We start from the raw sequence: 12,338 nt of genomic DNA on the forward strand, positions 1-12,338 counted from the left end.
TTCATTTCCTTTGTTTAACTGTTCTCCACGTGCATTTTGGTTAATGTTTCTTAAATCGCAGGTGTGTGCCCTCTAAATTAAATGGTAGGTATCTACATTTATTTCCGTTTCCGAGGTTTCGAAAAGCCTCTTAAAGCCATCACTTGAAAAAGACGAGCCTCTCAGGGAAAGGCTCGGTTATGTTTGAGTTGGTTAAGGCACCCCCGGCCGCTCTCAGGCTCCCTACTCCGAATTCCCCTCCGCATTCGGGGCCGGTGAATATCTGAGGAGCAGAGGCAGCTTTCAGACAGCCACTGGCCAGTTTGCTGTCCTCTTCACCAACCGAGTCACCGAGGATCCCCCCTTTTGACACCATGTCCTGGCCTTCTTTGCCTGATCGGTCCTGAAGAACATCATGCTTGGTGAAGCAGAGGAGAAGCGACAAGAGGAGGGATTGGCACAGTGGTTGCAACCATGGGTTCAAACGTAGGCACCACTGGGAAGACGGGGCAGAACCGGGCAGCGTTTCACTGCTGTCCCAGGAGCACGTGAGTCGCTATCAGTCAGAATTGACTGAAGGTACCTAACACCAACGATGACTTCATTTTTCTTACTTAAAAACTTACCAATAGAAAAACCGTAATCACTAGTTCTAAAGATCTTTTCATTTTCAGGAAAGAAATGTACTTAAGAATTATGCCGTTTTCTTAAAGCCACAATATTATTTCTCATTTTCAAAAAACACCTACAACTGTCATCTAGCTCAGAAGCAACAAAGCCCACATGTAAGAAGCACACCAGTCTGTGTGATCATGAGGTGTTGAAGGGATGAGGTATCAGGCATCAAAGAACAAAAAAATCATATCATTATGAATGAGGGGGAGTGCGGAGTAGGGACCCAAAGTCCATCTGTAGGCAACTGGACATCCCTTGACAGAAGGGTTGCAGGGAGGAGATGAGCCAGTCAGGGTGCAGTGTAGCAACGATGAAACATACAACTTTCCTCTAGTTCCTAAATGCTTCCTCCCTGCCAACTATCATGATGCCAATTCTACCGTACAAATCTGGTTAGACCTATATGTATGGATTGTGATAAAAGTTGTATGAGCCCCTAATGAAATGTAAAAAAAGAAAATGATTAGGGCAAAGAATGTACAGATGTGCTTTATACAATTGATGTATGTATATGTATGGATTGTGATAAGAGTTGTATGAGCCCCTAATAAAATGTTTTAATAAAAAACAACAACAACAAATCTGGTTAGACCAAAGGATATACACTGGTACAGATAGGAACTGGAAAAACAGGGAATCCAGGATGGAAAATTCCCTCAGGACCAGTGGTGAGAGTGGTGATACCAGAAGGGTGGAGTAGAAAGGGGGAACCTATTATAAAGATCTACATATAACCCCCTCCCTGGGGGACGGACAACAGAAAAGTAGGTGAAGGGAGATGTCGGACAGTGTAAGATATGACAAAATAATAATTTACAAATTATCAAGGGTTCATGAAGGAGAGGGGGAAATGAAGAGCTGATGCCAGGGGCTTACGTGGAGAGCAAATGTTTTGAGAATGATGAGAGCAATGAATGTACAAATGTGCTGTATACAATTGATGTGTGTATGGATTGTGATAAGAGCTGTATGAGCCCCCAATAAAATGATTTTTTTTAAAAACACCTGCAACCCAATCTTCAACAGCTGGCTTTTCTTAGCCAAACCACTGCACATTCTCCTATGTTCCTAGTACCATTTAATACTCATATATTAATACTAATAACAATAATTTTAAATACCTTCTAAGTTTAGACCGTGTGGGGCCCGGTGGCATAGTGGGTTAAGCACGGGCTGCTCTGTGGAACAAAGATGAAGCTTTCTGCTCCTGTAAAGATGTATCGCCTTGGAAACCAACAGGGCCCATGCTACTCTGTCCTCCAGAGTTGTTCTGAGCTGAATCCACTTGGTGGTAAGTGAGCTATTGAAGTTCAGACCACCGCAAACTATTCTTGGCTGTTTTCAGAACCCGTTTGCTTACTGCTCATAAAATCTCAAGTTGCAGAACATCAGTAGATATTATTATGGGTATCTCTAAATTAGGCAGTCCTAAACAAAATATCATAACCAAGATCTTGTTCTCAGAGAATGCACATAAAAGTTAACAGTTGTAGAGTAGTAGGATTTTTTTTTTATTAAATAGTGTTTTAATAGAGAATTCTTCCATCTGAATGTTGGATCCATTGCCTTCTGCATCTTAGATATACTCCTTAAAAAGTTGTGGAGAGGTTTAAACCTCTTGTAATACACCTAGTTGAACACTGCTCATACCAGGTATCAAAAGCAAAGTTGCTCCCTGCTCTTCCCCACCAATTTTCAACTCCTGTGAACCCCTCTGCCTCTGTAACCAGACTGGACCACCACCCAACAGCAACAAAAAGGGGTGGAGAGGGTGTGGTGTGGCTTTTCCTTTAAGCCCCACCGTTGCATCCAAAATGAACTCCAGGAGGTGCTGAGAAGGTTGACGGCACAGCAGTTTTAGTGCGCCCACTATCTGAGGCGCTGTGGTAGCCTGGAGCTCAAGACTCTGCCGGCTGTTCTTGATGACTACACAAGGTTGGACTAATTTCATAAAACATATTACCGATTAAATGATCCTGAAATGTAGCATGATACCTGGTGGAAATTTTGAAAAGCAGCAAAAAGAAACCAACTTCAATTTTGTCGTGCTGAGGGCTTCTATTCATGGCAAAAGATGGTCTATTCTTCCAGGTGTTCTTAAGAGGAAGGTCACTGAAGTACCTCATGACCCGGGAACTGGTTTGCCATGCTTTCTTATTTCGTTCCCCATTATACAGTGTTTTATCGCAAGAGTTCATCAAAAAAATTCAATCAACTCCCTAAATTGGACATTTTCACTTTTCTACATTTTCCCCAAACAAACTACTACACATTTCCCCAAGTCCACTTCTATTTTTGTGTGTTTGCTTTTATCCTTTAATTAAGATGATCCTGTATATACAAATTTGAGCACACACAAGCTCATTCTGGTAACTCAACATTCTTCATAAAAACACATGCCACAATGCCTGTGGGGGACCTGGAGACGGGTCTCTCGTATTAAAAGCGGAGGGTCATTCACACGCACAACCTGCCACTGAGTCAATTCCAACAATAGTGACCCTATAGACAGAGAGTGACTGAGACTGGGCATCTGTACAGGAGCAGAAAGCCTCATCTGCGGGAGGGAGCATTAGAACAGACAGTGATGACGTACAAAAACCTCTTTTACAAAGTGATTTAACGATGGAAGTGTTGACAAGTGAGCATCTTTTCAAGGAAACGACGAAGCCACGAAGCCCAGCTTGGCCTGTGGCTACCATGGGTGCAAGAGCCCAGCGGGCACTGAGGTTATGCTAACGGTGGGGGACTAGTTTGGGAAAGGACTTCAACAATGCTTGTACAGCATGAAGAATAGAATCAATGGAACTGAATTATACACGTAAAAGTGGTTGAATTGGAAATCTTGTGGTAATGATTGTAAAATTCTTCTTGATATGATTGAGTTGTAAGATATATGGGGGCGGGGGCACACCCAAATGATCAAATATGTGAAGAGAGGCTCATTTTCATTTGTTCTTATAGATGTAAATCAAAATCACAAAAATACTTGTGTAAAAAAAATGAAGAAAATCTTCTAAACCTGATTGTGGTGATGATTTTACAGCTCTTTGTAATGTGACTGAACTACTGAACTGTATGCCAATCAAACTGTTGAAAAGTAAAAAGTCTCATCTTTCTCGGGCAGAGTGGCTGGTAGTTTCAAACAGCAGACCTTGTAGTTATCAGCCTAACTCAACACATTACGCTACCAGAGCTCCTAAGCAGAGGGCACAGGACAGCAAAGGGGATTTGTTAACATTAATAAAAAGAAATTACCGTATATACTCAAGTATAAGCCAACTCAATATCAGCCGAGGCACCTAGTGGTACCACAAAACTGCATTTAAAAATGGGCTGAAAAATTCTGCTTACACAGGAGTATATATGGTAAGTGGTGAAGTAACCTAGTTGAGATGATTAATACTTCCTATTATTGGATTAATAGCATGGAGGGGAGGGAATGAGAAAAGAATTTGATCTTGCAATTAATGACCTCCCAGCAAAATTTAAGACTGCAACTTTTCCGATGAAAATATTACCTACTATTCTAAGCACATCTAAGAAAAAAATGTTTCCACAAACTTCTTGAGGCTCCCTTGTATAATCCCTGATAACTACAGCTGCTGTTCTGAAAACAAAGTGTGTATGCAAATAACAGAATCTATAGTGTAGCAGCATGCCTATTGTTCTCTAAAAACATGCCCACACTCAAGAGAAACTGGTGCAGAGTATGTGAGAAAAAGCCTGGCTATAGCTGAACTGACTATATTTATTAAATATACCGTATATACTCATGTATAAGCACAAAAATGTGCTGGAAAACTGAGGTTTGGCTTATACACGGTTCAGTGGTACCCCAGCGAGGTGTAACATCTTGCTGAGCCCCCTCTGTTGTTCATTCAAACCCCGCTGACACTGCAGGGCTTTGAATGTTTGTTTACTCACATATAGCCAATCAGAGCCGTCCTATGATGTGGACGACTCCAATTCACAGACGCACCCGTAGTGATTCACTTACGCCGGCAGCTGAACTGGTAAGGATGTGTCTGTGGCTGCGCTCTGTCTCTCCCCTCGGGTCTCTGTGTTAATTCACATCCTGCATGCCCCCCTCCCGGCTAACACGTCCCAGGGGGGCATTACCATGAAAGTTCTTTTTCAAAGTCTTGCTTTTTTATCCTATTAGAAATGGATACTCTTGAACCAAAACAAAAATGCCGGTCATATGAGGCTGGTTTCAAAATGAAGGTTGTGTCAAGAGCAGAAAAGAGCAATAACAGTATTGCAAGTAGGGAATTCTGTGTTGACGAAAAGCAAGTGAGGGGGTGGCAGAAAATGAAGGCTGACTTGGAACAGATTCCAAAAGCTGAAAAAGCTTGTCGTGGTTTAACGTCTTTTTATGGGGCTCTAGAGAGTGAACTGCATAAATGGGTTATGGAGTGTATCAAAATGGTTACTGCGTAACACACATGGGAATCCGCATACTACCTGCTCTACAAATGGCTAAGGATGACAAATATAAAGCACCAGGCATTGAAAAATTTGCTGCATCAGCAGGATGGTGTACCCGCTTCGTGAATAGGTTTGGCCTACTATGTTTGAGACAAAGATTTCCCAGAAATTGCCACAAGACCTTGAAGGAAAAAAATCATGTCATTCCAGTCATTTATTATAAAACAAAGATTGGCAGATGTTGGGAATATGGATGAAACTGCCATGACTTTTGATCTTCCAAGCAACAGAACTGTGCCAAGTTTAGGAGAAAAAAACATTTTTCTCAAAACCACAGGAAATGAAAAAAAAAAAACACTTTACACTTGTTCTATCATGTTTGGCTAATGGAACTAAGCTGTGTCTTGTCATTATTTTTAAAAGAAAGACCTTGCCTAAAAAGATCAATTTCCCACCAAGAATTACTGTGCGTGCACATGTTAAAGGCTGGATGGATGAAGGTGGAACAAAAAAATTACTGGAAGAAATTTGGAACTGACGACCAGGAGCAACCTTCAAGAAAAAGCCATCATTACTTGTTTGGGATATGTTCAGAGGCCACCTATCAGAATGGCATAAAAAAATTTTGGCAAAATCTAGTAAAGTTACTTAGCCATTATCCCATGTGGGCTTACATCTGTACTGCAGCCTCTGGATGTATCTTTGAATAAGCCTTTTCAAGACCGTGTGGGAAGAATGTGGCATGAATGGATGTCATCTGGTCAAGCCCGACTAACAAAAGGAGGAAATCTCATGAAGCCTGACATAGAGTTAATAGCAAAGTGGGTTCGAGATGCATGGGCAGACATTCCGGAAGACATGGTGCGACGTGCCTTCCAGAAATGTAGTATCAGTAATGCTATGGATGGCAGTGAAGACTGCGCTTTGTATGAAAATGACAGCAGTGATGGTGATGACGGCGATCTCAGTGAGGACAGCATCTATGATGACCTCACACCAGATGAAGCTCTGCATTGGGATACGGATGATGATGAGGAATCCAGTTTTGAAGGATTTTAACTCTTTACATTTTAGCTTGGTTGCTGATTGAGCTCAGGGAATCGTACTCTTAAGGTATCATTGTTGTTTTTGTTGAACCTACTTTCCACTTACTGTGCTGGTTTATTAATGTTAAATTACTTGTCCTTTTATTTATGTTTTTATTTAAAATAAATATTTAAAGATATTACCCCATTGATGTCTCAATTTTTTCCCCTAAATGTCTGAAATTTCTATAACCTTGCTCTGCAGATATTGTAGAGCAAGACCTCAAACCCTTTCAAAGCTGCTCTTGCAAGCACTGTAGGAATGCACAGGGTTACTCCAAACCCAAGCACGCTGGAGGCTTGCAGCGATGTCTCAATTTTTAGTAATTTTATTTTCACTTGTTTTGATTATTGAAACTCACCAATAGCTTCTGCATTTTCTACCCTAAGCTTATACTCGAGTCAATCAGTTTTTCTGGTTTCCCAGGTAATCATTAGGTACCTCGGCTTGTACTCGGGTCAGCTTATACTCGAGTATAGACGGTAAGCATTCTATTTTTATGCAAATGCGATCCCCGCCGCCCCCACCCCTAATCAACAGAGAATGGGAAAAATTAATAGGCTTATATGGACAGCAGATAGTGTATGCAGAAGAGCTTAACTGGGCAGTTAAGCACACTTTCAGAATGTAAATTAAAAGGTACTATTTTTTAAAAACAGGGCTTTGAACCAGTTCTGTCGTGGCTAATGCAGTGAAATCAAGCAGATCTGAATACAGGTCGACCGGAACAAGGAACCAGGAGAATGGCAGGTGGAAGCCCTGGAACAAGAGACCTGGTAGAGTATAGTGAGCCCCTTACAGAGCCTGATGTGGGAGGCTGCATTACTGCAGCCTATAGCATGGTCAGGCACCATCTCTGAGCAGGGCACCATTGTTTCCAACTCCACTGGTCAAGAGATGTGGTTGCTATGCACAGAGGCTACCGATTTCTAACATGAAGGCTATGTTTCTAGCAGGGTGGTGACCCAGAGGTTTTTCCTGTTCCAGTACACCCACATCTCACAAATTCAAATCTGTTCTGGTTTTGCTTTGTCGGTCATGACTGCACTGGGAAGAATCACTTCAACGACCTATAAATAAATCCACCCATTGCCATCAGGTTGATTCCAACTCGGAGCAGCCCTCTACAACAGAGCAGAACTGGTTTCCAACCCATCTACCAGGCAAGCATCACAGCACCAGACAGTGTCACATTTCTCTCAAGTAAAACACACGTGATCCTTATGAAATACAGACTCTCTTGACAAGATTAAAACAAGAGCATTTGCCAATGCTTAGCACCTGAAAACGTAGAGTGTTAAATTCCGTTTTCACTGTGTACCTTTTTACACCTATTTAAATTGTATATATTACTTTTTTTTAAAAAGAGTTGAGTTGCAAAATAAATAACACAGAATTAATCATTACTCAACGTATAAGGAAATTTCCATACAGAATCAATGAATGAATAGGGAGAAATAAGCAAATCTGGGGAGAATGCCCAATGATGTATGTAAGCTCTCCACCCTCTACCCTCCACCTTCAGTGGTTCTCAATCTTCCCACTGTGGTGACCCTTGGATACAATTCCTGATGTGGTGGTGACCCCTAAGCATAAAACTATTTTCATTGCTACTTCAGAAACTGTAACTTTGCTACTGTTATAATTCCGACGACCCCGGCAAAGGGTAGTTCAACCCCACAAAGGGGTCTCGACCCACAGGTTGAGAACCACTGCTCTAGGGCATGCTTGCCTTCCAACGTGAGCCAGACACAATGAGAACCTTCTCACAAGAACAGTGCAAAGCAGGGAAGGATACTCCCGATAGACACAACCACAGGCCACCAGAAATCCTGGCAGCATGTCCCCTGGATACAATGTGATTAGAATGGTCCTTCACGTCTGAGGTCATTTTCCCAAAACCCACAACCTCCCCAAACTAGTTGCTGTCAGGTTGATCTGACTCCCAGCAGCCTCCACTGTGCCTGGGAAGAACTTTGCTGCACACGGTCTTCCCAGGGGCCGCTGTGTGGGTTTGCATGACCAACTGTCCATTGAACAGCCAGTGTTTAACCATCTATGCCACCCAAGGACCCTCCCCCAAACAAACACCGTAATGCCTGTCAGAAGAACATCAAACCAACCCCCCTGGAGGGACAGCCTACAAAATGCCTGACAGGGACTCTTCGAAGCCATCAAGTTCATCAACAACAAGGGGAATCTGAGTCTAGAGGCACCTCGGAGGAATATACTTTGGTGCCCTGGGTGAGACCAGGGACCAGGAAAAGGACACTGGGTAAAAATGAGACAAACCTGAATATAGAATGGACTTTAGAAAATCACAGCATATCAACAATGGGTGACCCGATGCAGCTAGTTAACATAGGACATCCATTAGAAGGAAAATGGGGACAAGGTCTGTGGAAACCTTCTAAAATTGTCAGCTTAATGAAATAAAGTAGTAAGTAAAGATTTTAAAAATATTTTTTCATTCTTCACATGTTTAATTATGTAACAAAACCATATATTTATCATAGCATGAGACCATCATCCCTTTCCAACTTTGATGTTCTCAATTTTTAGTGAAGTCCATTTGGGGGGAAATGCTGGGATATAATTGTGTTGTGATGTGAAATTTGTTGAATTCCAAGGAGAGCTTAATTCAAATTAACACTGGTGGATTTTTCTTTTTTCCTTAAAAAAGAAAGAAAGAAAAAGAAGACTGAACCCGGTGATGTCATCAGCTTATCAAACGTGAATTTTCAGGAAGCCATCTCCAGTGTAGCATGCCCCGGTGTTTTAAACACCCTCTAAAGTACTGAAAATGCATGCTGTTATTTTCTTGAGTATTTTTGTGATTCACCAAAGACGGTGAATGGAAAAGACCATGAGATTATTGCTTACAAATCCTGTATAAATAAACAGGCGTGCAAGTACCACGGTGTAATACTTAAGTGTCACTGACACACAATAAGAATATAAAAAAAAAAAAAAAAAGAATATAAACCATGCTGGTAGAACTCAGGTTGTAAGCGATTCTTCTTATCAGTAAAAATAATCTCCCACCAAAGAGACATTCCACCTTCCTCTCTCTAGTCCCTCTTGGAAATCCACCACCAAGCCTGGGAACTTCGCCCCACCAAAATTGTCGTTACTGGGTTTCCGTGGATGACTCCGCTGTAGCCTGCAGAGCTGTGACCGGTGAGTCTGAACCACTGGTGGGTGCCAATTACACTGAGATTGTAACCACATTTTTAGTTTCTGTACAACAAAAAGCTTTGTAAATACAACCTTAGTATTTTGAAAATAATAAATAATACACCCAAAGCCACTGAGTCACTTCTGACAGCAAGTGACCTTCTGCAGGGTATCTGAAGCTGTTAATCCCAGGGGAGAGGCAGCCCAATAGCCCCATCTTTCTCCCATGGAGTGACTTGGTGGGTTAGAACCACCAGCCTGGTAGTCAGCAGTCCTACACTTACCCAGCAGTGCCACCAGGGCGGGTGCCCAACAAGATTTTTTTTTAAAGTATGGATTCAAGAAAAAAGCATTTGGGGAATATGGGTCATGACCGAGACTAGCCAGCACACTGAGAGATGCCCACAATCCTCTCGGTGGAGGCAGAGGTGCTCTGGAGAAATAGAGATGAGATAAAGTAAAATCCATTTGTTGGACAGTTAAAACATACTATCAAGTCCTGTGGTTTCAGAGCAAGAGTTCCTCTCAAATACAACAACAACAACAAACAGGAGCCCGCCCGCCGATGGCCCGCTTACCATTCGCCGCGGCCAAGAAGGATTTGTTGCTGCCCCGGGCTTTGTTGGTCAGGTCTTCGGTTATGTCCATGTGCCGGTGGATTTCTTCCCGCATCTCTTCTAGAATTTTGCAAAGTTCTGCTTCCCAGTAATCTCTGTCTAGACAGTCCATTAACTCTGCAAGCTGGACCTTTGTGCTGTAGTACCAGATTTTCTTTTCATCTTCATTTTCTGTGTCTTCTTCTCTGTTAAAAAGAAGTACAAAACACCTTCTCGGTTAGACACACAGGCATGTCTCTCGGTTAGACACACAGGCACTTCCCATGAAGAGGGAAAACAGATAACCCGAAGATGCAACCTGTTTGTTTGCAGAGATGCCCTCAAGCCTCACCCCAAATCAAGTCTCTCTGATTTATTTGAGCAAACTCGAATTATTTTGACTTTCTAGCCCACGGCAACTTCGGCTAAAATACTCTGGGGACAGTAGCAGGAAAAAAGTATTAGTTTAGCCCGCCCAGAACCTGAAACTCAAGACGAACTCCTGTGACCAGCCTCAGAGTCGGTCTGATGCTATTACTCTTTCCTCCTCGCAGTAAAGCTTTCAGGTGCGCAGGCAGGTGCCTGTCACTCAAAGGCAAGTGGACAGGGTGGGTACAGCGGGCTTTGAGGGAAAACTGGCTTCCAGTGAGCTCAGTCCCTTACTGCTCAAATGGGGAAAAACAGTGTCTGTCCTCAGGGCCATTTTAAAAATTAAAGGTAGGTAACCCCCTCAAGACCAATAACGAGAGTAGCAATACAAAGAGGGGAAGGGGAAGGTGGGGCGGAGAAAGGGGAAACCGATCACAATGATCTCCATATAACCCCCTCCCAGGGGGAGGGACAACAGAAAAGTGGGTGAAGGGAGGCAGCGGTCAGTACAAGGCATGGAAAAATCATATGTAAATTATCAAGGGTTCGTGAGAAAGGGAGGGGGAGGGGGGAAATGAGCTGATACCAAGGGCTCAAGTAGAAAGAAAATGTTTTGAAAATGATGACAGCAACATATGTACAAATGTGCTTGACACAATGGATGGATGGATTGTGTTAAGAGCTGTATGAGCCCCCAATAAAATGATTTTTTAATAAAATGATTTTTTTTTTAATTAAAGGTACTCTTGACTCCCAACACATAGCAACCCAATGTACAAAAAAACACAAGATAACCCAGTCCTGTCCCATCCTCACAATTGCTATTCTTGTTTGGGATAGTTGCTGCAGCCACCGTGTCAATCTACTATTAAGGTAGTGAATAAATAAAAACAGAAAATCAGCAGCATTCCAGGAGCGAGTTATTTAGTACTTCTGAAGAAAAAACAAACGGCTGCCATCGAGTCAGTTCAAATCCACAGCAGCCCTAGAGCAGAGCTATAGCAGAGTACAGTAGAGCTGCTCCCTAGGGCTTCTGGGGCTGTAAATGGATACAGGAGCTGATAGCCTCCTGTTTCTCCAGTGGGGCACTTGGTGGATTTGAACTGCTGACCTCCAGGTTAGCAGCACAACTTGTAACTGATACATTAAATCATGGGCACAATAGAAGGGAACGAAGATAATGCAAACTTTAAAAATAAAGAATAGTTCATTTTTAATAAATAAAAACATTTCTTGATTAATACAAGTCCCTAATACAAGTCCCTAGCCTTGCTCTTTCAAATCATTATCTGCTGACACTTGAGGTCATGATATTTCTCTGTCAAAACCCTTTAACACATATTTCTGACAATTGCTTTTTATTTCATCTGCTCTACATTTCACTCTCAATGGGTATTAAGGCAGAGTGGTGGCACTGGTCTTACTCCAATTTTCAATGTGAAAGAGGTCAGAATCCTCTAAAAAGATTCACCTAATACTTTTGAAAGGCAATGTCATATAAAAAAATCTAATTAGGTGATCATAAAGTACTTAGCACGAATCCAATCATAAAGTACTTCGTGAGCACGAACAAGCAGAGGTCTCCAATGTTAAGCCCAGATCCAACAGGAAAATGGGAAGAAACAGGGCAACCCCGGCTTTTCTCTTCCAAGGGACCCATTTAATGATGTCCTCTGGTAGAAAGGGAGCGAGACAGGGCTACCTATGCCTGGACAGAGCTCGTCTGGACACGCACGGGCTGGCCCACTCTGCTCTGCGGGGCGCTATGAGTCGGACTTGGCGGGGAGGGAGGTAGTTTACGTCTTCCTGGAGATGCTGAACCAACCACAAGAATTCTTATCATTTACGTATCCCCTTTTTATTCAGAAATAGCTAAGCATGTCAAAGGAAAACAACAACATTCTGCATCAAAATTTGGGGAGGAGAGAAAATGTAATTCACAGCCACAAGTTGCAACATAAAAATGAGAGGCTCTGGGAATAAATTTAACGAAATGGGAATCCTGTCCCATCCACCCCGCCCCAG

The 12,338-nt window shown here is 42.4% G+C and overlaps 1 protein-coding gene and 1 non-coding gene across 17 annotated transcripts in view; both read right to left on the reverse strand.

Moving 5' to 3' along the window:
- Window positions 1–12,338, reverse strand: part of BPTF (bromodomain PHD finger transcription factor) — a 121,638-nt gene that overhangs the window by 65,591 nt on the left and 43,709 nt on the right. For all 16 annotated transcript variants that reach the window (XM_075562095.1, XM_075562099.1, XM_075562090.1 and 13 more), the window contains exon 3: window positions 9,927–10,150. In XM_075562095.1, coding sequence (XP_075418210.1) covers window positions 9,927–10,150 — 224 coding nt within the window. The remainder of the gene's footprint in view (window positions 1–9,926; window positions 10,151–12,338) is intronic.
- Window positions 6,342–6,476, reverse strand: LOC142460568 (small nucleolar RNA SNORA9). Its single transcript, XR_012786748.1, has one exon. It is a non-coding gene; the product is annotated as a small nucleolar RNA SNORA9 (small nucleolar RNA).

This window comes from Tenrec ecaudatus, chromosome 10, assembly GCF_050624435.1.
Source record: "Tenrec ecaudatus isolate mTenEca1 chromosome 10, mTenEca1.hap1, whole genome shotgun sequence".
Taxonomy (NCBI): Eukaryota; Metazoa; Chordata; class Mammalia; order Afrosoricida; family Tenrecidae; genus Tenrec; species Tenrec ecaudatus.